This window comes from Eptatretus burgeri, chromosome 3, assembly GCF_056783735.1.
Source record: "Eptatretus burgeri isolate ZD-2024b chromosome 3, Ebu_testis_v1, whole genome shotgun sequence".
Taxonomy (NCBI): domain Eukaryota; kingdom Metazoa; phylum Chordata; class Myxini; order Myxiniformes; family Myxinidae; genus Eptatretus; species Eptatretus burgeri.
This window is the reverse complement of record NC_140963.1, coordinates 71853993-71879097: the sequence shown is the minus strand read 5'-3', so window position 1 is coordinate 71879097 and position 25105 is coordinate 71853993. Positions and strand designations below refer to the sequence as shown.

Genomic DNA, 25105 nt, shown 5'->3' with positions numbered 1-25105 from the left:
AGGTTTCATGGTTTTGGATTATGGAGGACACACACACACACACACACACACACACACACACACACACACACCCGTGATTTTTTTTAACCTTTAAAAGTGAAATATAATTAAAGCTCTTACTGACCGTGAGCGAGGCGTAATGGACTGGTTGTTGTGAAACATCCGTGTGATACACATTGGTGTATGTCTGAAGCCAGTGAGTGGATTAGGGAGGTTGAGTCATCTATCTATAATTCCAGCAATCTGTGTGTGTGTGTGTGTGTGTGTGTGTGTGTGTGTGTGTGTGTGTGTGTGTGTGTGTGTGTGTGTGTGTGTGTGTGTGTGTGTGTGTGTGTGTGACCACTGTTTCTCGACAACCTCTGGTCCGATCTAATTGAAACTTGCCAGGTATGTTGCTGGGGACCTGAGGATGTGCCTTTTCAAGGTTTGATATTAATCGGACAAGTGCTTCCCAAGTTATGGCCATTTATTTACCAAACCAATGGGAAGACACGTTGTTGCGTGGGCGTGGCCGATGGGGAAGGGAAGCACAGCCGCGTTCCCCATTACGGGTTACAACGTACGGGCTTCCGGAGAGTGATGACTTCGTGTATTCTAATAATTTCTCGATTTCTTATGCGCATTTATAGATAAACAGAATGGCCCAAGTTATGATCGTTTTCATATTAGACGGTGTATAAATTTCGGGAACATCAGAGTGCTGGTATGCTCCGAACCAGGAAGTACATTTTTTCTCTCTCTTCTCTTCTCTTTTTGTTTTTCCTTGCCACGACATTGCGAAAAGGTAAAATACGTTGGCGCTAATTGAATAATTGGGTATTAAAAATAAACTGCGAATAACCGTAACTGCGAATAATATCGAACTTCCGGGTCACGCACGTACGGGCACGTGAGAGCGAAGAAACGGCCTGTGTGGTTTATTTATTTATTATTATTATTTTTTTACGGGCACGTACTAGTAATGTATAAGGAGCATAAAACGGAAAGAAGCATGTTGAGAAAGCGTATAGCAAGGTATTACTGTACTGCATTGGAGTCATCAGAAAGAACCCAAACAAGAATAAAGCAAAGATCAAGTCGTCAGGAGGAACCTGGATAGGATTTGGGTTTCAGCTGCTACTCCTCTACCCTCAAACCCATCCATCCAGGCACAGCCAAGTGAGCCTTATTCTTCTGTTCAACCATTTCAGAAGATTTTTGAAGGTTAAAAAAAAAAGTTAATAAAATGGCTGAAGAACCTCATCAGCTAAAGACTGATGACCTCATCCATTTTTTTCTCTCGTCTAATTTATCCCAAGATGACCCTCAAATTTTCATTCTCATTGGATGTAGTGTTCTACGTATGCAATTATGATGTCATAACGAAGGCATCCATGACATCATGCAAAAATCATACTTATTCCCCATGTGGAGTACTAGTCACGTGCAAAGTTTCAATTTTTTCCCATGGTGCGGTTTTGGAGCTACAGAGGTCCAAAGTTTTTCCTTTTAACAAAATGGCTGTCACACCACATGACCTATGATGTCATAATTATCACTAAAACATTGTACATGAGTAGTTGCTCTTTTGGTGAAAATTTCATGTCAATCCGCCAAACGGTTGCAGAAAAAAACCGTATTCACGTTCTGTGCGGACAGACAGACAGACCCAAATACAAAACCCTCTCTTCTGGTGAGGATAATAAAATAACGATTTTAAAGGTTGTAGAAAAAAAACAACTTTCCTTAAGAAGTTTACAGCCATTGATGTAGTCTTTTACACCACCTTGTTTAACACGTTATGCTAGGTTCCCACTGTCGTGCGATCCGTTACGAACGCCACGATTGGCCATTCGTAGCTGATCATGGAATTTCTCTGAAGGTCTGTTCCCACTTTCACGATGTGCGGCACTATTGAAATCATGGTCTCACAGAGCGTGGTGTTTGTCTTGTCGAAGATCGATCCTGATCACCACAATTAGGAAGCACGATTAGATGCGATCTGTCGCGCTTTGTTACGATGCAATACAATCTGATACGATGATCCCGATTGACAATTGATCGTAGAAAAATTTTGAACCGTTCAGAAATTTTCTACGATTAACACGATTGCCACGACTGACCTCAAGATCTGAAAGGATCACCACGATTAGTCCACGATTAAGACCACGATTTCAATTGAGCCGCACATCGTGATAGTGGGAACCTAGTTTTACACAGTTATTGGGACCTGTAGTTTGTGTCCTTTATGATGTGCTTAAAACAGTAAGTTTGGAATGATTTTCAATTTGATCGATTGCCTGCCAGGCAGGGTAATAGAACATTCACACTGCTTCAATGTTTCTGTGTCACCATGTAAAACCTGTACCTTTAGAAACATTTTCTTGTTCATAAAACATGGTCACAGAAGTAGAATACATATCCAAAACGATGCTGGAAATACTCAACTTCCTGATTTCAAGGTAATGTTTTACACTGTGTCTTGTGACTCATAAAAGTGCCACATAATTCATCACAGAGTGGTTTAAATGAGAGCATCGCTTTAGATTAATTGACACGTACATCACACAGGCACTCACCCTTTAGGTAGGTCATATTCCACAAGTGCATTTTCTTGAAACAGCTCCACACACAGTACCTGTGCAGAGACAGCAAGTGGGGAAAAAGGCTTTACTCCATTTTTCTTTCTTCACTTTTCATTACCCACATTTGTGACATGATGGAAATAAATTGATAAGGAAGAGTGAAATTGGGAACAAGCAGTATGAAAAAAATACTTCTATTTAGGCATTTAGAAGAAGCACTTCAAGTGTGTTCCAATTTGACATGGAAAACTACTGTCAAATAGCAGGGATGGGCTGGCAGGAAGGCCTCGAGGTATGCACACTCACCTCTGAGTCAAGCTTAGGTTTGAAACCTAACCCAGCTATAAACTGTCATCCTGCTATCTCACAGGCAGGTTGATTCATCAATGTGTGTGCTGTCCTTCGGATGGAAGTTGAATTAGGTGTCTTGTCTGCCAGCTTTAGCTGGTGGACATTAAAGAGCGCACGGTGTCCTTTGTGAAGAGTAGAGGCGAGTCATCGCCGGCACCCTGAACAAATTATGAGCAAATTTCTGCCACAACTTACAGGGGGAACTGCATCAGCAGCAAAGTGGCACTCCCAGCAATGATGCAACAAGCTGCCACAGGCTGCATATGAAATGAATGTGGTAAATAATGGGTGACCACAAAAAGGGTACCCATACAATTCGATTAACCTTTTTATTTTCTATTTAAAATGACACATCCTTTGGTACACATTTGCTTCACATCATGCATGATCACTGTGGAAAGTCTTGGTTGGATATATTTAATGTTGTTGATTTGATTGAAGTTAGAGCACAGTGCTCCAAGTGTAGGCTTCGGCACTGCAGGCACACTTGGATTTGAGGGGCAAAATTGTTTATTACTCTTACACATTCGGCTCTAGCGATTGAACGGATTGTGTCAGTTATTGCTGCTTTGAAATAACCTATGGATTGTGGCTTTCCGCAGTAGAGATTGCTTTAAGCATATAACCCTAAACTTGGTTCAAGTCCTCTTCAGGATTTCGTTGGCAGGTACATTTTGGCTAGAAATTATTTGTCTTTTGTTGTTCATAGCCCCATTTTGTTCAACATGCCATCTTGACTAAATCAAAATCTGACTAAACACAAACTCCAATTTCTGCACCTGCAAAAAGTAAGATGATATAATTAGTATGGTGGAAGTTATTATGGGTAAGGTCGGTAAGTTTTTTGTGGTCACCCTGTACAAGAGGTAACATAGTCACCTTTGAGTGTCTAATGGGTCTTAAAACAAATCATCCCCGAAAACTTCCCCTCGCCTCCGAGTGTCCCTCTGTCGTGTCACTCTACCATGCTGTTGGTGCGTTTCCCCACTTTACACTGTGTTCCTCCTGTTCTGATCTGTATTCTTGCTCTTCCACAAGCCTCGACTTACACAAAAAAGAATGGTCGTGTACGATTTAGATATCATGTGAATGCAGGATACATGCTTTCCCTTTTGGGAGATATTTTCTGTGTCCCTGATATACTGGGAGACCGTTCTTAATCACAAAAGATGTCTGCAAGTCCCAGGAGTCCACTGTAATTCCCAGAAATTGCTCTTAATCCCATGAGACATCCAGAACTCCCTGAAGCCACTTTTAATTCCATGAAACTTCTGCAACTTTCAGAAGAACACTTAACCCAGGAAACTCCCAAAAGTTAAAAGAGCCTCACATAAGTCACAGGAACTGCCCTAAAGGCCCGGTCACACCTTGACGTTTTAGCCAGCGATGGCAACGTATTAAAATGTATGTAAAACGCTGGCTTATGTTGAACTTTTGATGTTTTTTTTTTAAAGATTCGGACGTATTCATAACGAGTTGGTCGTATGCATAACATATTAGTAATGGACACAGAACGTTTCGTTGTGTTATAGATAACTTATACCAACGAATGCTGAACCTGTTGTTGGCCTACACAACCGATGCCCAACGATAGTCTAACTTCGGCATAGCGCGTTGCACGCATCGCCGACGATGTCGTGACGTAGCCTATTAAAAGGCTGACGCACAACGATTCGAATCATAACTGCCGTAGAAATGGAAGTGACAACATCGCTTCCCACCTTGGCGATCTTGCCAGTGTATGCCGACCTAAGAAAAATGTGTCTAAAACGTTGGGGGCACGTCAAATACGGTATGAGTAAGTTTGGTATACGTGAGTAGAACGCTAAAGTACGCTATCATACGTCATAGTAAGTAGAGTACGTCAAGAAATTTTAAACATGTTCAAAATTTTACGACGTACTCGGCGTATGACACACGTTCCGCATGCGATGGGGATAAGTTTTATACACGATATGCGGACGCTTACACACGTCCACAAAGGCTACTTATAAGCTACTCATAAGTCGAAACACGTCGCAGTAATGTCTTTTTTACGCGAAACTTATTTCTAACTTATGTTTGACGTGCTTTGAACCAATTCTTTACGTAGTCCCAACACACATCGACGTATGTAGACGTATTCCAATGACGTCTTCCGGTCGACAAAAAAAAAAAATGAATGTGTTTCTAGCTTACAACTGCCATATCAAGACGTGTTCCCAGCGGTTTTGGGAATTGGTATATAAAAATGCTGCTCATAAAAGGGGAACCCAACAGTGTTTTCGAGTTCCTTTTTGAGTCGATGTCCATGTCAGCAGTAACAGTATCAGTATCAGTATTAGTATTAGTATTAGTAGTAGTTTGTTCATGTTGGCAGTAGTAGGTGAGTGTGAGGGGGAGGGTGTGGGTTATGATGGATCGTCCTTGCGTCCGCGTGTCCACGGGTAGGTTCAGAGGCTGCCACTCAACGATTTAAATGGCTGCATCTCCACTATTGAAAGTAGATGCTTGCGCTCAACAATTGGATTTTTTTTACACTCAACGACTTTTAAACGGTACCACTCAGCTATTTTCATTGTTTACAATGAACGATTTAAATTGCTGTCACTCGCCTTTGTTTTTTGACGCTGGCGCTCGGAAATTTTAATCGTTTCTTCTGAACGTGTTAAAACGCTCAAACTCGACTATTTTAAATAGACGCTGCCGATGGACAATTGGAATCATAGCCAAGCTAGACATCGAAGTGTGAACATCCTCGTCATGCCGAAGAAAAGTTTGAAGAATGCTGCAAATAAGTGTCCTGGCCGTGGCCGTGGACGCTGACGCAAGGACGATCCATTATACCGACGTCTTTCAGCCTATGAGTAACTTAAAAGTAACGTCTGTCGATGTGTGGCAACGATCGCATAACGTGCCAACAACACATTAATCGTAGGTTAGAAATAAGTTTCGGGTACGCTAAACATTACCTCGGCGTGTCTCAACTTATGATTAACTTACAAGTAGCATGTGTTGACGTCTGTCAACGATCGCAGACCGTGCATACAACTTGTGGCCAGTGTAGCGGAACGTGTGAGTCATACGCCGGCATACGTCGTGAAATTTCAAGCATGAAAAAATTTGAGGACAACCGAAAAGTACAACGTTTAAAGCCAACGTACAACGACGTATGGCAACGTACTACGACGTATGCCAGCGTGCTCTCAATGTTATCAAAACTTACCCATAACGTATTCAACGTGTGCCAGCGTTTTAGAAAAAAAAAATCAAAAATCGGCATACGTTGGCTAAAACGTCAAGGTGTGACCGGGCCTTAAATCCCAGCAGATAGATAGCCTGTCAATGTAATATTCGTCAGTTGTACCAATGGTGACTTCACTTTGAATTTGCTTAGGAAATAATTTTACCTGTAAAACTGAAGGTAAATGTTATGGATAGATAAAAAAACTGCCTTTTTTTTCCAATGCAGTGCTCTGGTGCATAATGAAGTGCATTTGCTAAAACAATTTTCATAATGGGAGTTTCATGTCTGTCCTGATACATGACATCTGTTGTACAAGTCCTGCCACTTGTCGGACGCACGACATCAGTGTGCTATTCAGCAATTTAGGGAGGTATCATGCCGGAAAAAAAATTCAAGAGGGCTTCGGCTGCGCCATCATTAACTGATTCAAACATTTAGTGGAAGATGCATTGGATCCGCTCTATCATCAAGGCTAAGAAGGGATCCAGAGTATAACAAGGCCAGAATATAACTTTGCATCTAAGTACTGTATCCGATTGAACCGTAACCCTAACCCTAACTTGTATTGTTTCTGCTCTGTTATTTCATGAATTACAGATAGCTATGGCTGAGTGTGTTTTCTGCGAGAAGAGTTTAGAAGATGGTCAGGATACTGCAATCCTACGAGAAAAGGGGAGCGAGAGAATGAACAGGGCCAGTGAGCAGCAAGGAAGTAGTAAAAGAACTCATGAAGGTCAGTGAGTACACACAGAATGCCGACGGGTTTTCACTCATCCACAAATGATTGCAAAGGCACAGGAAAAAGTAACTGAACAAGATCAGCCCTCACCGTGTATTCTTCGTTCAGAAACACCAACGTTCAGTTTGGACAAGCACTCTTTGATTTGCGGTGAACCAGCTACTTACAATGAGAAAAAGCGTGATGGCATGAATGTCTATCCTGTAAGAACCACATCATTCCAAAATATTGTCTTGCATTCATGTGCACAAAGGACAGATGAATGGTCTACGTTGGTTTCAGGCAGAATTGCATATGCTCATGACCTAATCGCAGCCGATGCAGTTTATCATCAAAGCTGTAATGTCAACTTCAGGACTGGGAAGCAAGTTCCACAGCAACATTCCTCTGGACTAGGTAGTGCTGCAAAGAAACAAAGGCTTGGCAGACCCAAAGAAGCAGAAAGATATGAAGCATTCCTGTTGGTTGCAAAGTACCTGGAGGAAAATGATGATGAACAGATTACAATAACAGACTTGATTGAGAAAATGGAGATAGGTCGTTTGGGTTCAGAGATTGCAGCTTATGGCTTTACACATATGAAGAGTAAACTCATGGAACATTTTGGTGACAATATCATAATAACCGAGCTGAATGGGAAGCCAAATATTGTAACTTTTAGATGAACAGCAACAAATATTCTCCATGACTTTTACAAGGAACAGAAGAAAGAGGACCCCAATATTGAGAAAATACGAATGATAAACACAGTTGCCAAGCTTATCAAGAGTGACATAAAGGCAGTTGACCCTTCTAGTGATGTATATCCAACCAGAGAACAGATGTCATTAACAGAAGCAGCCGTGCAGTTCATTCCACAGTCACTACTGATGTTGTTGCAAGGTTTGTTCATTGGCAAAAACACTGATCTGAAGGTAGCATCAATTGGACAAGCTATAATGCAAGTAACAAGGCCAAGAGTCATTCTCGCCCCATTGCAATTTGGACTAGCAACTGAAATGCATCATCAGTTTTCATCACGGTTCATCGTAGATACTCTTCATAAACACGGCTTCAGTTGTTCCTATTCTGAAGTGCAGAAGTTCGAGAAAAGTGTCGCTCTTACACAAGGGGCAGAGTTGCCCGAGCCTGGATCTGGAGAGTTCATTCAGCATGTTGGTGACAATGTTGATCACAATATAAGAACTCTTGATGGCTTTGGAACATTCCATGGAATGGGGATTATTTCCACTTTCACACCAGGAAAGCTGCTAAGTAAACCTGTACCTAGAGTATCAGTGACAACGGATGACATTATAAAAGTGGGAAGGATCAACATCAAAACTTTCAAATCTCAGCACACAGGACTTAATCCATTGACATACAAAGAACTGCAGGCAATGGAAGTGCACGCTCCAACGTATCACATTGATCTTCTGTGGGAAGTGGCATTTGTCCTTCGTCCTAAGAGGCCAGCATGGTCAGGTATGATGCAGACACATCTCCCCGCTGCACCAGAGAAGTTGACCAAGATATTGAGGTGTAACTGCAAGACCAGGTGTAGCACCAGCAGATGCACCTGCAAGCATATTCCCATTGACTGTACATGGATGTATGTGTGGGGTGTGTAAAGGTGTAAGTTGCGCTAATTCATCTTGGGTGGAGATAGATGATTGCAGTGATACTGATTGATATATTACCTGAAAATTCATGAAGAACACTAACCACATTACTGATTAGCAGTGAAAACCTGTGTTAAATGTATCTTATCATCTTGATTGGGTGTCACCACTTTAAGTATTTCAGATATTGATTGTTGCTGCTTTAGTTAATTTTTCATACTTGCTTTTATATGACTTTATTGTTTGTATCAGGCACATGGATGCAAAGTTATCTGACATTTTTGATTTTCTCTAATTGCTAAAAGCTAATATGCATATTTTATGCAAGTTATATTCATAATATGGGTTTGAATACTTGTTCCTTATATGGAAAATAATAGTGAAAATTAGAAATTTCTCTAATTCCTGAAACTAATTTGCATAATATGCAAATTATATTCAAAATATTAATTTGCAAATGTGCCTATCATGTTCATTGACCTTGAAAACATGGGTTTGGACACTTGATTTGCTTCAATTGGGTACTTAGATGCAAAGTTATAGCAAAAATATGAATTTTCTCTTATGGTGGAAGCTAATTTTCAAATTATGCAAATTACACTACTTTCCCTTTCTAGGATGTTTTTAGGACTTTTAGTATGGTGATTAGGGGGGTCTTACTGAAATGCACTGCAGTGGAAATGATTCTTTTGCAATTAGTGGTGGGTGAAGATACTAATTTGACTGGACTATAATGTTTCAGATAGGGCGATGTAGTAGACACTGTGGAAAATGGCTTTAAAACCGGAATTTTTTTTTTACTTTGACAAATCATTATTTTATTCAAATTGAATTTAATACAGCACTTGAAGACTGGAGAACATAAATCGCCTGTCATAATACTTCCAAGAACCTCCAGTTTTGCAGTACAGGAAGACTCCAACATTCTCGAGGGATACATTCCTGGAAAATGCCGTGAATGTCGAATCCGCGAATGTCAGGGCATAGTTTCTATGAGGGGAAAAAAGGGGGATAGTTTTCTTTTTTTCACATGGTCTAGGCTCATGGAAGAGCTATGACAGAAGAAATCAAGACACAACATAACAATGGGAACAGCAGGAGAAAGGGGAAACACCAACAGCAGGGCAGAAGGAGAAAATAGACAGACAAACAAGGGATGCAGGTAATGAGGGATAAGGGACAACACAAAGGGTGGACAATATGGAATGGAACGGTCTTTAGAGAGAGAGAGAGGGAATTAGAGAAAGAGAGGGAAAGAGAGAGAAAGAGAGAGAAAGATTTATCAGGATTGAAAGATGTATTCTAAGTTTTTGACCAGTTTGTGATTTTGACAAGGTCTGAGGAGAGCAAACAAGCTGCTGACTGTCTGTCAGAAGGATGAGAGATATCACAGCAGAGTGGAGTCATCAGCGAAAAGATAGAGGATTTTCCAGTCAGTGAGATTATTGATGAAGATTAGAAATAAGATGGGGAAAAGAACACCACCTTGGTTACTCCAGCCTTGACAGGGAGAGGAGAAGAAAGGGTTCCAATGAGAGCCACACATTGGCTATGAGAGTGGAGGAAGTCAGTAATCCAAGAATTGAGTTGGCCTTGGATTCCACAGGCAGACAGTTTGGAAAGCAAGGTTGGATGCCAGACTGTATCAAAAGCTCAATATATGCCCAGAGAGATGGCCTTGATTTCATATCTGATATTGAGGGCCTCCAGCCATTGTTGGGAGAGTAGAAACAGCATATAGAGTAACCAGATCTGAACCCAAATTGATGATCTGAGATGAGGCTGTTGGAGTAAAGGAATGATTTTATGTCAACTTTGATGATGGATTCCATGACCGAGCTGATGATTGGAAGTAAGCTAATTGGTCTGTAGTTAAGGGGACCTGTTTTTGCACATTTTTAATGTAATGATGTCATATTGGCTGATTTCAAAGCAGATGGAAGATGACCGATGGTAAATGATGGTGAAAAGGGCAGAAAGAGGAAGTGCAAGAACAAGTTTTTAGGACACGTGAGCTGATGCCATCTGATCAGTTACAGAGTCAAGGGTTGCCGAAAACTTTTCCACCTTTTCAGGTGCAAAATACAGAATTCAGGAGCAGTTGCATACAACTGGGAAAGGTAGGTTCAGAGAGTGAGGGGTTACGGACCTAAGATTTTGAAGCAAACACAGAATTGAGGCAAATGGCCTTTTCACGAGCGAAATCAACTGTGGTGCCATTTGAAGTGAGGGAAGGGATGGAAGGGGAGCATACACCAGGGACGGACTTGTCAAGGTGCCACCCAATTTTAGAGGAGGGAGACATGCGTGAAAGCTCATTCTTGGGATGGGACAGATACTGTTTTCTGGCTCTCCTGAGAGTAGACGCACACTTGTTGTGGGCTTTGTGGAATAACCTGAGGTTGCTTTCAGTTGGATTTGACTTTAAAAAGAGAAGGCAAATTGTTTTAAAGCAACTGCCTCACCACAGCAATCAGAGTACCAAGAGCGGGAGGATGGGTAAGATAACTGAAGACGAGATGGGATTAATCTGTGCATAAGAGAGAGCAGGTTTCTGTGGAACAATTCCCAGGCTGAATTAATATGAGTGGTGATGGATATAGGAGACCATTCCTGAAGTGTGCAAAAAAAAAAACAATAAAAAAAATTGCGAATACATGAAGCATAGGGTCACAAATGTAGAAGCAGGTCACATGTGATGTTATGATCAGTTTTGGTGGCACCACACGAAGACCGAGAATCCTTCAGGGTCCGTGAATGTCGGGGTTTCACAGTACTCCAATTTCAATGAAGGTTCAATGGTGTGGTGTGGTGTATAAAGGTGGTGTTTGGGACTGACTTCTTAACTACCTCAATAGCACGAAACTTCTGGACTTTTTTTAACGATCGTTAAAATCATTATTTTATTAAAATTGAACAACTGCATGGGGTGTCATGTTCAAGGAACTCTCTGAGTTAGTCAAGAGAATAAATGCTGAAACATTTTACAAAACTCAGGCTGCTTTCATTCTTTGCCAGTTGCATGAGTACTGGTGCAGCAACGCAGAGTTCTATATACCAATTAGAGACCAAGCACAAAATACAGTATTCTTTTGTTTGGCAGGTTTTTGACATCCCTCCTCGCCCCTTTGTGCCGCTTCGGCTGACCTGACTACTGTCAAAAAAAACCAAAAAAATGTGACTGGAAATGACAGTAATGTCGTCATTTTTTACCTGCAATGTCACAGGTCTACGACGGCTCTGTGTTGCTGTTGTTGAGGTTCGATTTTTGAAATGTGCACCCATAAGTCAGACTGCTGCCAAACCACATCCACATTGGTCGCTTGACTTCACCCACCATGGCACCCGGACAAATGGTATTGCCACCATCTTGGTTTTCTGGTGAGCCTTGCACATTAGGCCTGTAGGCCTCTGCTGATTATACACTGCCCGGGATTATTGCATCAGATTTCCATTGGCTTTGTTCGGGTTAAGTTAATCACAATGAGGGACCCTGAAAAATCCAATCATATGTCAAATAAAAATTATGAGTAAGGTGTAATCAAGCCCGTATGGGCCTCCCTAAAAAAATTAGTTACATAATTTTTGAACGGCCCGATATTGGGGTTAAACAATCTGTGACCATGTGACAAATCAGCTCGTTCTGGTATAACCGTGTTGGAGGCTGACATGGATGAGAGGTGTCGAGTTAATCTCTTAATCATGCATTACATGTGTCTCCCAAATGGCACGTTGCCGGATTTTTAAAGCAAATCCACTCACGCATCATGGCGAAGTCCCAGACCCCGAATGACCACGTCCAGGTTTTTTATGAACAAAAGGTTTATTATAATGGAGAGCGCGGAAGAGAGGGACATGGACATGCATGCACGCACGCGACAAAACTGAGATAACAGTTATAAAGTAAATACCCTGTTCAGAATCACTATGAATCTTATCTATTTTATCTCACATTGGAACATGGGGCAGGCACGGATCTATCTAATCTTATTTATTCAAAAGGGAACACGGGACAGACACCGTTCTATCTAATCTTATTTATTCACATGGGAACAGGGGGCAGACACCGTTCTATCTAATCTTATTTATTCGCATGGGAACACGGGGAAGACACTGTTCTATCTAATCTTATTACCTCCACCACCGAAGGTGAAGGAGGTTATGTTTTCACCCTGTTCTGTCTGTTTGTTTGTGTTCAGGATATGTCAAAAAGTTGTGAACGGATCCGGATGAAATTTTGTGGACAGGTTCGGTGTGCGACAAGGACAAACTGATTTGATTTTGGTGAAGATCCGGATCTGGATCCGACTACTATAATTTTTTAAGTGATTCTTCACCATTGAGAGATAGGGCCAAAAACGATAGCTAGCACAATATCTCTAAAAGTTGTAGACGGATTTGGATGAAACTTGGTGGACACGTCGGGTGTGTCACAAGGACAAATTGATTCGATTTTGGTGAAGATGCGAATGCGGGTCTGGATACGAGAATTATTTAATTTTTAAGTGATTCTTCAGAATTGAGAGATAGGGCCAAAAACGAAATAGTACTGTGTAGCACGATATTTCAAAAATGTATTGGGCCTGACATGTTGTCGTGGATCAGGCATTACGTGGTGGAGGTATGCACTCTACCGAGTACTCTTCAAATTCATTCACATGGGAACACGGGACAGACACGGCTCTATATAATCTTATTTATTCAAATGGGAACACAGGACAGACATGGCTCTATCTCATGGTATTTATTCACTTGGGAACAAATATATTTTGTGCTGCAGATTGTGACCACAGTGCGGTCATTCTTGTTAGGGTACCCAGTCTAATGGACTGGGTAACCGATTGTGTTTTTTCTGTTTATTTCTTATTTTTCTTTTTCCGCCGGCAATTTTCGGGTTCTTTCGATTTAAAAATCATTTTCTCAGGAACGCTAAGTCCGATCGACACAATTTTCACCATCGTATGGATCTTTTTTGATAGCATACTTAATTGATAATTGTGATGTCATAGGTCACGTGGTACGGGCGCCATCTTGAAAAAAACGATAAAATTTGGACCTCTGTATCTCTGAAACCATGCAATGGAAATTTTTTTCGCTTCATACATTTTAATGAACTCCCCATCGGGAACACGGGTGATTTTTCATGACGTCATCGGTGAAGCGGTATCCTGGTGAAAATTCGTCAAGTAGAACGCTGCATGGGAAAAATCTGAAATTTGAGCGTCATCTACACAATTCACTGTAGAAAAAAAAATCATAGTGACGTCATCGGTGACTTGGTTCGGCAGCCATCTTGTTTTGAATTTTTTTTTTTAATCTTCTTCTCCAGAACGGCTGGATAGATTGAGGCGAAACTTTACACACATTCCCAATGACGTCCTTTCCTCAAGTTTGTTAATTTCTTATTGATAGGTCACATGGTTTGGTGGCCATATTGAATTGACCTTAATCTCAAACATCTCCAGAACGGCTGGTCAGATCAAGGGGAAACTTCACAAGTCTATTCTGCACAGGTCGGGATATAAGTTTGTGAATGAATAATAATTGATAGGTCACATGCTTTGGCAGCCATGTTGTATTTAAGGAAAATATTAAATAATGTTTTCTCTGGAACAGCTTAATCTATCGAAATGAAAATTTGCAACTGTCATCTTCCATCATGTCTGCATACATGGTAAAAATGACATCACATATCACATGGTTTGGTGGCCATCTTGGATAGAAAAACGCACCTCATCCGATTAACACGAAACTTCACACACGTACGTGTTCCACGACAGGATTGGAGGCAGAATGTAAATTTATGTCATCGGTCACATGGTTCGTCAGCCATCTTGGATTGAAAATTAATAAATTTTAAAAATGTTCTTCTCCAGAACGGCTGGACAAACTGAGGCAAAACTTCACACACACTTTCCACATGACATCCTTTCACAAGTTTGCTAATTTCTAATTGATAGGTCACATGGTTTGGTGGCCATATTGAAGTTACCCTCAAACCTTCAAACATCTTCTTCTCCAGAATGGCTTGATAGATCAAGGGGAAACTTCACAAAAGTATTGTTCAAGGGTAGAGAATATAAGTTTGTTAATGAATAATTGATGTCGCATGGTTTGGCAGCCATGTTGGATTCAAGAAAAATATTAAATCATGTTTTCTCTGGAACCACATATCCTATCGAAGTGAAACTTGGCAACTATCATACACAACCATGTCTGCGTATATGGTAAAATTATGATGTTACAAGTCACATGGTTTGGCCTCCATCTTGGATAGAAAAACACACCTTGTCTGATCAACACAAAACTTAACAAGCATGATCCACTACTCCTTAGAGGGAGAATTTAAATTTATGTTGTAATAGGTCACATGGTATGGCAGCCATATTGGATTGAAAATTAATAACTTTAAAAGTCTTCTTCTCTGAAACGGCTGACCAGATCGAGGCGAAACTCCACAGGTATGACCGCCTCTCCATGATGAACAAAAAGTTCTCCCCCCTTTTGATGTACGACACATCGTTTGGCAGCCAGATTGGATTGAAGGGAAAATATTAATTAATGTTTACTCTGGAACTGCCGCATCAATAAATGTGAAAATTCAGAGTTATCATTGAACATTCATGTAGAATGAAGGTTTTAAATTTCAATTCGATTGGCACCGTGGTTTGGCAGCCATGTTGGATTGAAGGAAAAATATTAAGTAATATTTACTCTGGAACCGCTGCATCAATATATGCGAAACTTGAAAATTATAATCTAACCGACATGCGAAATATAGGTTTAAAATTTCAACCCAATCGGCCACACGGTTTGGCAGCCAGAATTATTTAATTATTTGAATCTGAGAACTTTGAGAATTTTTTATTTCCACAAGGCTCATTTGGCTGCACCTGAATGAATTTGAAGGTACAGGAATAGCAATTCAATTGATACCGACAATGCCCCCAGGAAAAAGGGCTAACTCTATTCAGAATAAATAGATTGAACACTTTGTGCTTCCCGGTTCGTAACTCGTCAGTCCCACGTTGTGTCGAATCAGGGCTGTATTTGTATCACTATTAAAGAATGTTTTCTCTGCAACCACTTATCCTATTGAAGAGAAACTTTGCAACTATCATACAAGTCTCATGTTGTATCAAAGGCGGACGTCTGGGTACCCGGTCATCACTGCCAGCAGTTATAAAGTGGCAGTTCTCGTTTATTTTAAGTTTGATCAACTTCCATTCAGCATTTTTAATTTGTGGCCTCCAACAGCAGTGTCAATAATTTGGTGTTGCCCTTTAATTGCCGCCAAAATTTACAAACTTCTCGTTGAACTTCCTGCTTTCTTGTAGACTTGAACCAATGATTTAAACATCACCTCTGCTTTTTATTTTTCAAGCAAAAGCAAGGTCATTCTAAATCACGGGTTCTTAACCTTTTGATGATTCCAGACCCCAAATGGATTGCCCAACATGGTCCCATACCACCTTCACTTGACTGTCAAAATCATCATCACCAGTCCTATTAGTTGACAGTACGAATTCCAAAGATGTCAATAGCTTGAATTCATTTTAGATATGGATAACTAGGAATAGAACATGAAAGGCAATCATAAGCATTTATCATATATATTTACAAAAAAAAAAAAAAATGAACAACAGTGGATATTGAATAACAGTGCTAGTTAGGCCTTAGTTATTTTATAACTTGGTTTTACGCAGTTCTTCAGCTAAAATGTAGGGTCGGTAGGTCGAAATATAAATATAATTTCAATTTTTAGAAATTATATGTTTTTATGATTTTTAGCTCGCCTGTTCGAAGAACAGAGAGCTACAGCGATACCCCTGGCGTGAGCGTCAGCGTGAAAATGTTAAAGTTTTTGATGCGTTATTTTTTCCTTTCTAATGTTTTTATCTACCACACTATTTTTTATACGCCCAATATATATATATATATATATATATATATATATATATATATATATGTATATATATATATATATATATATATATATATATATATATATATATATATATATATATATATATATATATATATATATATATATATATATATATATATATATATATTGTTGTGGTTACCAAATTCGCAAACCACCATTCAGGTCCCTTAGGTGAGGTATCTCGGTAAGTGCATGTGTAGTTAGGCCCAAACCCGTTGTCTAGTGGGAATACATGTCATTTATGCGAGCTGCGACTCTTCAGGATAGCCGTTTTTCTTTTACTATCTTTATTTTGGACCAACCGCCATGATTACCACCACAACCACAACATCAACCACCAACCACAACGCCGCTTCACCACAACCGCCACGACCTTCACGTCACACCTCGCAACCGTAGCATCGCCACCGTTCTTGCCCCGCTGTGGGTACCGGTGTTGGACTCGTGCAGGGCGCGCGTCGAACTGCGTGTACAAAATCACGGATTTTGTGCTTCAAAAACGGATAAAAAACGACACGCCCACTTTTTGCCGTCCAATCGGTGAGCGAGGGGCGATTTGGCCCCGCCTCCAGGACGATCGATATATGCAAATTTGTGGATCAAAAAGCCTTCACGCCCACTTTTTCTCGGGCCAATGGGGAGCGAGGTGAAAGGTCAAAGGGAGGGGGTCAAAGGCGAAGCTACGGGGGGATAAAAGGACCGTGTTCGTCAGTCAGGAGAGTCGAGAGTCGGAGAGTCCAGAGGCGGAGAGTAGGAGAGTCAGAAGCGGAGAGTCAGAAGAGTCCAGAGTAGGAGAGTCGGAGAGTCCAGAGTGGAGAGTCGGAGAGTCCAGAGGCGGAGAGTAGGAGAGTCGGAAGCAGAGGGTCAAGACTTCGCGGGCGGTGGAGCTGCTCGTCGTGTGCGTTGGAGTCGGAACGGAGGGGACGAGCTGTGGAAAGGCGGCGACACCAGACGAGGGGGTGCTCGCGTCGTGCAGGGAGCTGCACCCGAGGGAGGCCGACAGCGCGACCTGGCCGAGGTGGAGACGCACACCAGGGATAATAAAGATCCTCTATACCCCGAGCATCAGCAACCCCCTCCTGTTTCCCCCCGCGCTGAGATAGTGCGACCAAGGGGGCCCCTTTCCCACCCCCTACCAGACACTGCCCGCGAGGCCCGCGGGGTTGGGGCGCCATCGCCGCTCCGCGTCTCATCACCAGACGGGTAGGCGCGACCCGGTCTCGGCCTCAGGCCCGCCTCATCCTTGAGGGTATTTCTTTTCCTTGGTTTTGGGTATGTGTTGTCGGCGCCGTCTGTGAAGTAGAATTGTATAAGTGTTGCCGTGTGCTCGGTAGTCGGTATTAGCTCTGCATTGTGTTTTCGCTTTTGCATTTGCTTTTTGTGTAAATTGCATTGTCTTTTCTGTGTGCATTTGGTGGAATTGTATATGTGTGCTCCCGTGTGCCGCGAATAAATGTGCTTTGTGTTGAACTGTTTCCCGCTTCGCTTCGTCATTTCCTTCATTGAATCCTCATCTTGCTTCACGTAAAGGGTTGGTAGTGGGCTGAATACGCCCGATAATTAATCGAACCGTCGAGGTCGACGATAACACCGCTCGGTTATTCTGATAGTACGGAACGGGTCGCTTAAGTGGCCCGTGTCCGAAGTCGACCTGCGGCGAGGTGCGATCGCCCGGTCTACCCTCCGCGTGGGTACTTAGGTAGATCGAATTTGGCGAGCAACCCTATCCCACGCGGGGGCTGATTGGCTCGATCGCGGTGAGACCGAAAGGTCCACCCGTGACTGGTTCCCGGCGTTAGTCCGAGAGGGTCACGACTGGATTGTCCGTCCGGTGGGCGACGTGCCGCGATTCGAGTTACGTGGCCGTCAGCACGCCGGCGGGCGCGAATCCGCAACACTGGTGTCAGGTCGTGCGATACAAATCCATCGCCCTCCTCGCGGCACTGGTATCGGAGAACAGGAAAACGGGCTCTCCTGTCTCCGGCTAAATTCACGGGAATCGGTCCAGGGGTGAGAGAAGCGACCCCCGATTCCCTCCAAATTACGAGCGAGCAAATTAACCCTTCACGAGAAGCAAGATGGCGTCTCAAGGCGAGCGGGAGCCGGGGGTATTAGAAATGGATGTAGAATGTGTAGGATCCATGGTCCAGGATGGAATCCCCGAGCAGGAAATGTTGATTGTGCAGGAACACGGACTCGCCCAACTGAACCCAGGGCCCGAGGTGGGTGCGGCAGCTGCCGCGGTGTATGACACCTCCCCCCCCCTCTCCACCAAGACCCTTCCCCAACCCCTGCCGAAACGGCTCACTCAAGCGCACCCGACGTGGCCCAGCTATGCGCCATGCTGGCGGCAATGACAAATGAAATAAAAAACGAAATGAAAGACATGAACAAGCAAATGAAAGAACTGTGGGGTGCGACGCAGAACATGGGCCGATGCCTGCAGGCGGGCATGAAGGCCGTTAGCAGGGAACTCAAAATGGCGACTCCACGTGTAGAAGCAAACGAGCTGGAAGGGGGTGCAACGGCTGACAGGCCCGCGGTGGAGGCGGGTAAAAAAATAATTCGGGGGGCGTGTTGGGCGAGGGTCGTGACAGAGGAATCGACGGTGACCAAAAGGGAAAAATTAAATGGGGAGACCAAAACGTGTGAGACGAGACACGAAATGACGACAACGGAAATAATAGTTGAGACAAGGGAGGTAAAGGGTGAAGAGTTGGCAGTGACGGTAGCCGGGAAGGGAACGATAGAGGAGAGACTGCACGGTGAGGACGGGGTAAGTGACGCACACACACACACGGAGGTAGTGGAGGACAACGGGGGTGAGCTCGCGGAGCGTGTAGAGACCCAGTGCGAGCACCTGGATGGCCTCCTCCAGGAACGAGGGGAGGGAGTATGCCCCCTTGAGGCGAGTCACGACCAGGTGAGTTCGGTCGTGCTTTGCGAGGTTGAGAGGAGGAGTGCTGTGGACAGGTGCACGGAGAGCTTGGGGGGTGTAGAGGCCCTGGAGACCCTTGTGGGGACACAAATCCCCAGTGTGGTTGTCCCTGTGTGTGTGGTGCAAGGTGTGAGTGCGTCCCCGTGTGTGGAAGCGACCCCGTGTGTGAGTGGTGTGGTGGCGATGGTGCCAGGTTACGTGCTTCCCAGCACGCCGTGTGTGGATGAGGCACGGAGTGTGGATGAGGCACCGCGGTTGAGTGCCCCCGCGTGTGTGGATGAGGCACGGAGTGCGAGTGCGGAACCGCGGTTGAGTGCCCCCGCGTGTGTGAGTGAGGCACGGTGTGTGGATGAGGCACCGCGGTTGAGTTCCCCCGCGTGTGTGAGTGAGGCACGGAGTGCGAGTGAGGCACCGCGGGTGAGTGCCCCCGCACGCGTGAGTGAACGGCCGTGTGCAAGGTCGCTGTGTGCAAGGGAGACCGTGTGTGTGAGAGAGCGGTATGAGAGGGAGATGTCGGTTGGCATGCGGGAGCACGCAGCCGCGTCTCCCGGTGTGAATGTGATGGAGTGGACTGTGTGCGTCGTGACACGCAGGTATGCGTGTGTGGAATGGAGACGGAGACGGCGACAGAGGAGAGAAAGCCGAGTAGCGGCTGTAGTTGTTTCGGGGACCGTGCCGGGTTCACCCAGCAGTGAGCACGAGGTTCGTGCTGTGCAACGCACGAGGCCACCACGTGCTCGCTTGCGAGAGTGAAGTCCCGGTCCGGAAACGCACGCGGTGGATTTGCCGATCCCGCGGACGGACAAAGTTTAGGCAGGATTTCGGATTTGGACCGGACGGGTTCTCCACGCGATCGTGTGTGTTAAGCTCCAACGGGCAAAGCACATGTGTTCGCGTGGGGAACCCCTCGAGACGTGGGGCTTGTGTTTTTTTTATGCGCACGGTGACGTCATGGCTGCACGTGGGGTTGGAATCCGGCAGGAGGGGTATCTCTGCCGGATGGTACCGTCCAAGGAGGGACGAGGAACACGTGCAGCTGCATGACGTCACGGCCAGGTGCAAAGTGCGCGAGCTCTGAGTTGCCGCGCAGGTGCTGCGCATGAAAAAAAAAAAGACAGCAAGCCTCACTTTCGGGTGCAAAGGATTCCTGGGCAAGGGGTGGAAGACCCCCTTACCCTGGGCACAGGATGGAAACTAGTTAGGGGGAAGGGTTAGCTTAGTTAGACCGACTTCATGGGGCAGGGGTAAGTCCTCATGGAGTCCGTGGAATGGATTAGTTAGAGGGATTGTAGCCAGATTTAGGTTGGGAAATAAAATGATTGATTTGGAGACAGTGACAGACAGTGAATGTGTAGTGGGGACGTAGCTTAGCTACGTAGGTTAAATGGAACGTGCTACTAGTGTAAGGGACGACGTGGGAGCACGAGTTAGTTAGGGGGTGCAGTTAAAAGGATGGCAGAGTTCAGTGGTGTGTGTGTTGAAGAGTTGTTGGTGAGTGAATTGGAAGCATGTGCTTGGTGAGTGAGTGAGGCCAGCGGGTCTGTGTGAATGGAGCGAATGGGGAATGCATGGTGCGATGAGTGATTGGGGGGAGGAGTGACTCCCGCCCAAGGGACCCCGGGGTCAGAGTAAAGTGAGTTAGCTGGGTTAGTTAAATTAACAAATATGGAAGTCGTTTTGTTGTTGGTGGGGATGTAGGCTCGAAACCCATTTGGAGGGGTGCAGGAGCCCTGTTGACGGGCTTGGGAGCGTGGCTGTGAAAGGTGAGTATCGCTGAGTGGGTACCCCGGGCACCAGGCTAGTCGGCCGCGGTAGGCCATGGGCCCATGGGGGGCCGGGATAGAGTAGTGGGCACGGGTGCGCCTGCTTGGTGCGGGGGCCCGGGGCGCCATTAGCCACGTGGGCAGTGTTGTGGGCACGGGTGACCCTCGGAAAGGGGCCCGGGAGGCCGGCCTGCCACGTGTGCGGTTCAGGGGAGGTGCCATGGGGGGCACTCCCCGGTGTTAGGGAGCTGGTAGGCTCGGAGGCAGTGTAGTGCCCGGGGGTGCCATAGCGGGAGATTCGGCAGAGGGTCGTGCCTGCCGGAGGGAGCCACGTGTCCCAGCCAGGAGACCGTGTGAGGGCACGGAGAGAAAATTGGGGGGCGAGGCCCGAAATTGTGAGGACACCAACACAGGCGACGGGAATCTGGGTTGTTAGAACCAATAGTTTAAGCGAGAGGCGCTTGTTGAAAGCCCCGGGGTAGTTTAACAGTTAAATGGTCAGGGTAGATTAGGAGATGTACCCCTCCGCACCATCCATCCCCTCGCTCTCGTTGTGGGCCGCTGGACCCACTTTGGGTTAAGATTGCTGAACTCTGGGGAGGCCATTCTGAGGCTTCGTTGGGCCTCGACACAGGACGTTAGCTCTCCCTTATTCCCCTCCGGGAAGGGAACGTAGGGGTTGGGAGTAGGCTAGGTGACAGGATAGGTTAGCCGAACAAGGACGATAAAGGGGGTCAGGGGACGATTTATAGTGGGGGAGTAAAAATAAAAACAAAAAAATAAGTTGGGGCTAAATTGGGGTTTGACAAATTAAGGGAGTGGGTATGTACAGTGACAGGCAAAGGCGATAGGTTGGGAGGGAGACAGGTAGGTAGGTCCGAGCCCGCCTTCCAAGTGGCCAGCACCACCGCACTCCCTCCACCAACCTCCACTGAACGGCAAGAGCTGGCCAACTTCATCGGCTGGCCGTGTTTTGCTTCAAGGCGGAGGCCGGCCAACTTCATCGGCAGCTGTTGTTTTGCTGCAAGGCCTGTGCCATCAGCTGGCCGTGTGTTGCTTCAAGGCCTGTGCCGGCCAGTTCATCTGCTGGCTGTTTTTCTTCAAGGCCTGTGCCGGCCAGTTCATCTGCCGGCTGTGTTTGCCTGCAGCGGCCTTCTTCTGCGGGCTGTGTTTGCCTGCTGCCTTTGCCATGTCATGCCCACTGCCCATGTTCACCAGCCCCGTCCAATTTTTGCTTTGCCCCCCCCCTGTTCATTTCCATGTGCGCCAGGATCCGCAAGGCAACAGTTTGCAAGCTGCGAGAACTGCCCCGTTGGCAGCTCCAACACGGAGACTGCGTTTGTGCAGCCCATGCACCGTTGTGGTTCACCGCATTCAGTTCAAACCGTTCATGCATCCATTCGTTGTGCTCATTGCGTGTGCCACTTGAGCTGGCACGGAGACTGCGTTTGTGCAGCCCATGCACCGTTGTGGTTCACTGCGTTCAGTTCAAAAAGGGAAGGCCTTGGACTGCGTGTGAGCAGCCAGCCACGTTCCCTGTCACCTGCATTGTTTTGAGCCAGAGACTGCATGCGAGCAGCCTGGCTCCCTGCTAACTGCTTTTCTTTTGCAGAGTTCAGTGATCCTGGGCCATGGTTTAGTGTAAAATTTGTAAGTTAAGGTTAAGATGTACTGTAAATATGAGTGCGCCCCCCGGCATGTCTGTCTTGCGCCGGCAATTTTATTTAAGTCGTCCGTGTGAGTGAGTTTGTTTAGATAGTTACGCAGCCCTCAGGTTATTTATTTTGGGGACACTAATACCACGAATACCATGAATGTCGCACTCAGGGATCCGTAGGTAAAATGTACTAGGGGAAAACTACACATGATGGCACACGAAAATTTGACGACTCGGGACGAGTCTGTAAAAAGGGGAGGGGGTAGTGTTGTGGTTACCAAATTCGCAAACCACCATTCAGGTCCCTTCGGTGAGGTATCTCGGTAAGTGCATGTGTAGTTAGGCCCAAACCCGTTGTCTAGTGGGAATACATGTCATTTATGCGAGCTGCGACTCTTCAGGATAGCCGTTTTTCTTTTACTATCTTTATTTTGGACCAACTGCCATGATTACCACCACAACCACAACATCAACCACCAACCACAACGCCGCTTCACCACAACTGCCACGACCTTCACGTCACACCTCGCAACCGTAGCATCGCCACCGTTCTTGCCCCGCTGTGGGTACCGGTGTTGGACTCGTGCAGGGCGCGCGTCGAACTGCGTGTACAAAATCACGGATTTTGTGCTTCAAAAACGGATCAAAAATGACACACGCCCACTTTTTGCCGTCCAATCGGTGAGCGAGGGGCGATTTGGCCCCGCCTCCAGGACGATGGATATATGCAAATTTGTGGATCAAAAAGCCTTCACGCCCACTTTTTCTCGGGCCAATGGGGAGCGAGGTGAAAGGTCAAAGGGAGGGGGTCAAAGGCGAAGCTACGGGGGGATAAAAGGACCGTGTTCGTCAGTCAGGAGAGTTGAGAGTCGGAGAGTCCAGAGGCGGAGAGTTGGAGAGTCAGAAGCGGAGAGTCAGAAGAGTCCAGAGTAGGAGAGTCGGAGAGTCCAGAGAGTGGAGAGTCGGAGAGTCCAGAGTGGAGAGTCGGAGAGTCCAGAGGCGGAGAGTAGGAGAGTCGGAAGCAGAGGGTCAAGACTTCGCGGGCGGTGGAGCTGCTCGTCGTGTGCGTTGGAGTCGGAACGGAGGGGACGAGCTGTGGAAAGGCGGCGACACCAGACGAGGGGGTGCTCGCGTCGTGCAGGGAGCTGCACCCGAGGGAGGCCGACAGCGCGACCTGGCCGAGGTGGAGACGCACACCAGGGATAATAAAGATCCTCTATACCCCGAGCATCAGCAACCCCCTCCTGTTTCCCCCCGCGCTGAGATAGTGCGACCAAGGGGGCCCCTTTCCCACCCCCTACCAGACACTGCCCGCGAGGCCCACGGGGTTGGGGCGCCATCGCCGCTCCGCGTCTCATCACCAGATGGGTAGGCGCGACCCGGTCTCGGCCTCAGGCCCGCCTCATCCTTGAGGGTATTTCTTTTCCTTGGTTTTGGGTATGTGTTGTCGGCGCCGTCTGTGAAGTAGAATTGTATAAGTGTTGCCGTGTGCTCGGTAGTCGGTATTAGCTCTGCATTGTGTTTTCGCTTTTGCATTTGCTTTTTGTGTAAATTGCATTGTCTTTTCTGTGTGCATTTGGTGGAATTGTATATGTGTGCTCCCGTGTGCCGCGAATAAATGTGCTTTGTGTTGAACTGTTTCCCGCTTCGCTTCGTCATTTCCTTCATTGAATCCTCATCTTGCTTCACGTAAAGGGTTGGTAGTGGGCTGAATACGCCCGATAATTAATCGAACCGTCGAGGTCGACGATAACACCGCTCGGTTATTCTGATAGTACGGAACGGGTCGCTTAAGTGGCCCGTGTCCGAAGTCGACCTGCGGCGAGGTGCGATCGCCCGGTCTACCCTCCGCGTGGGTACTTAGGTAGATCGAATTTGGCGAGCAACCCTATCCCACGTGAGGGCTGATTGGCTCGATCGCGGTGAGACCGAAAGGTCCACCCGTGACTGGTTCCCGGCGTTAGTCCGAGAGGGTCACGACTGGATTGTCCGTCCGGTGGGCGACGTGCCGCGATTCGAGTTACGTGGCCGTCAGCACGCCGGCGGGCGCGAATCCGCAACAAAATATATATATATATATATATATGTATATATATATATATATATATATAAATATATATATATATATATATATATATATATATATATATATATATATATATATATATATATATATATATATATATATATATATATATATGTATATATATATCGGGGCGTATTATGTGATACCGGTCGTCCGCCCGTTCGTTCCTGTGCGCACTCTAACTCCCAAAGTTTTCAACTTTCACGTTTCATATTTGGTACATAGGTACAGA

At 45.5% G+C, this 25105-nt stretch overlaps 2 protein-coding genes across 3 annotated transcripts in view; one reads left to right on the top strand and one right to left on the bottom strand.

Moving 5' to 3' along the window:
• The window catches only part of BABAM1 (BRISC and BRCA1 A complex member 1), a 52652-nt gene that overhangs the window by 10320 nt on the left and 17227 nt on the right, over window positions 1-25105 (bottom strand). For both annotated transcript variants that reach the window (XM_085873921.1, XM_085873922.1), the window contains exon 2: window positions 2559-2617. In XM_085873921.1, the coding sequence (XP_085730047.1) occupies window positions 2559-2617 (59 nt within the window). The remainder of the gene's footprint in view (window positions 1-2558; window positions 2618-25105) is intronic.
• The window catches only part of LOC147030159 (complement C3-like), a 741443-nt gene continuing 723067 nt past the window's right edge, over window positions 6730-25105 (top strand). The window contains exon 1 of the mRNA XM_085873916.1: window positions 6730-6874. Within this exon, the coding sequence (XP_085730042.1) occupies window positions 6745-6874 (130 nt within the window). The 5' untranslated portion in view covers window positions 6730-6744. The remainder of the gene's footprint in view (window positions 6875-25105) is intronic.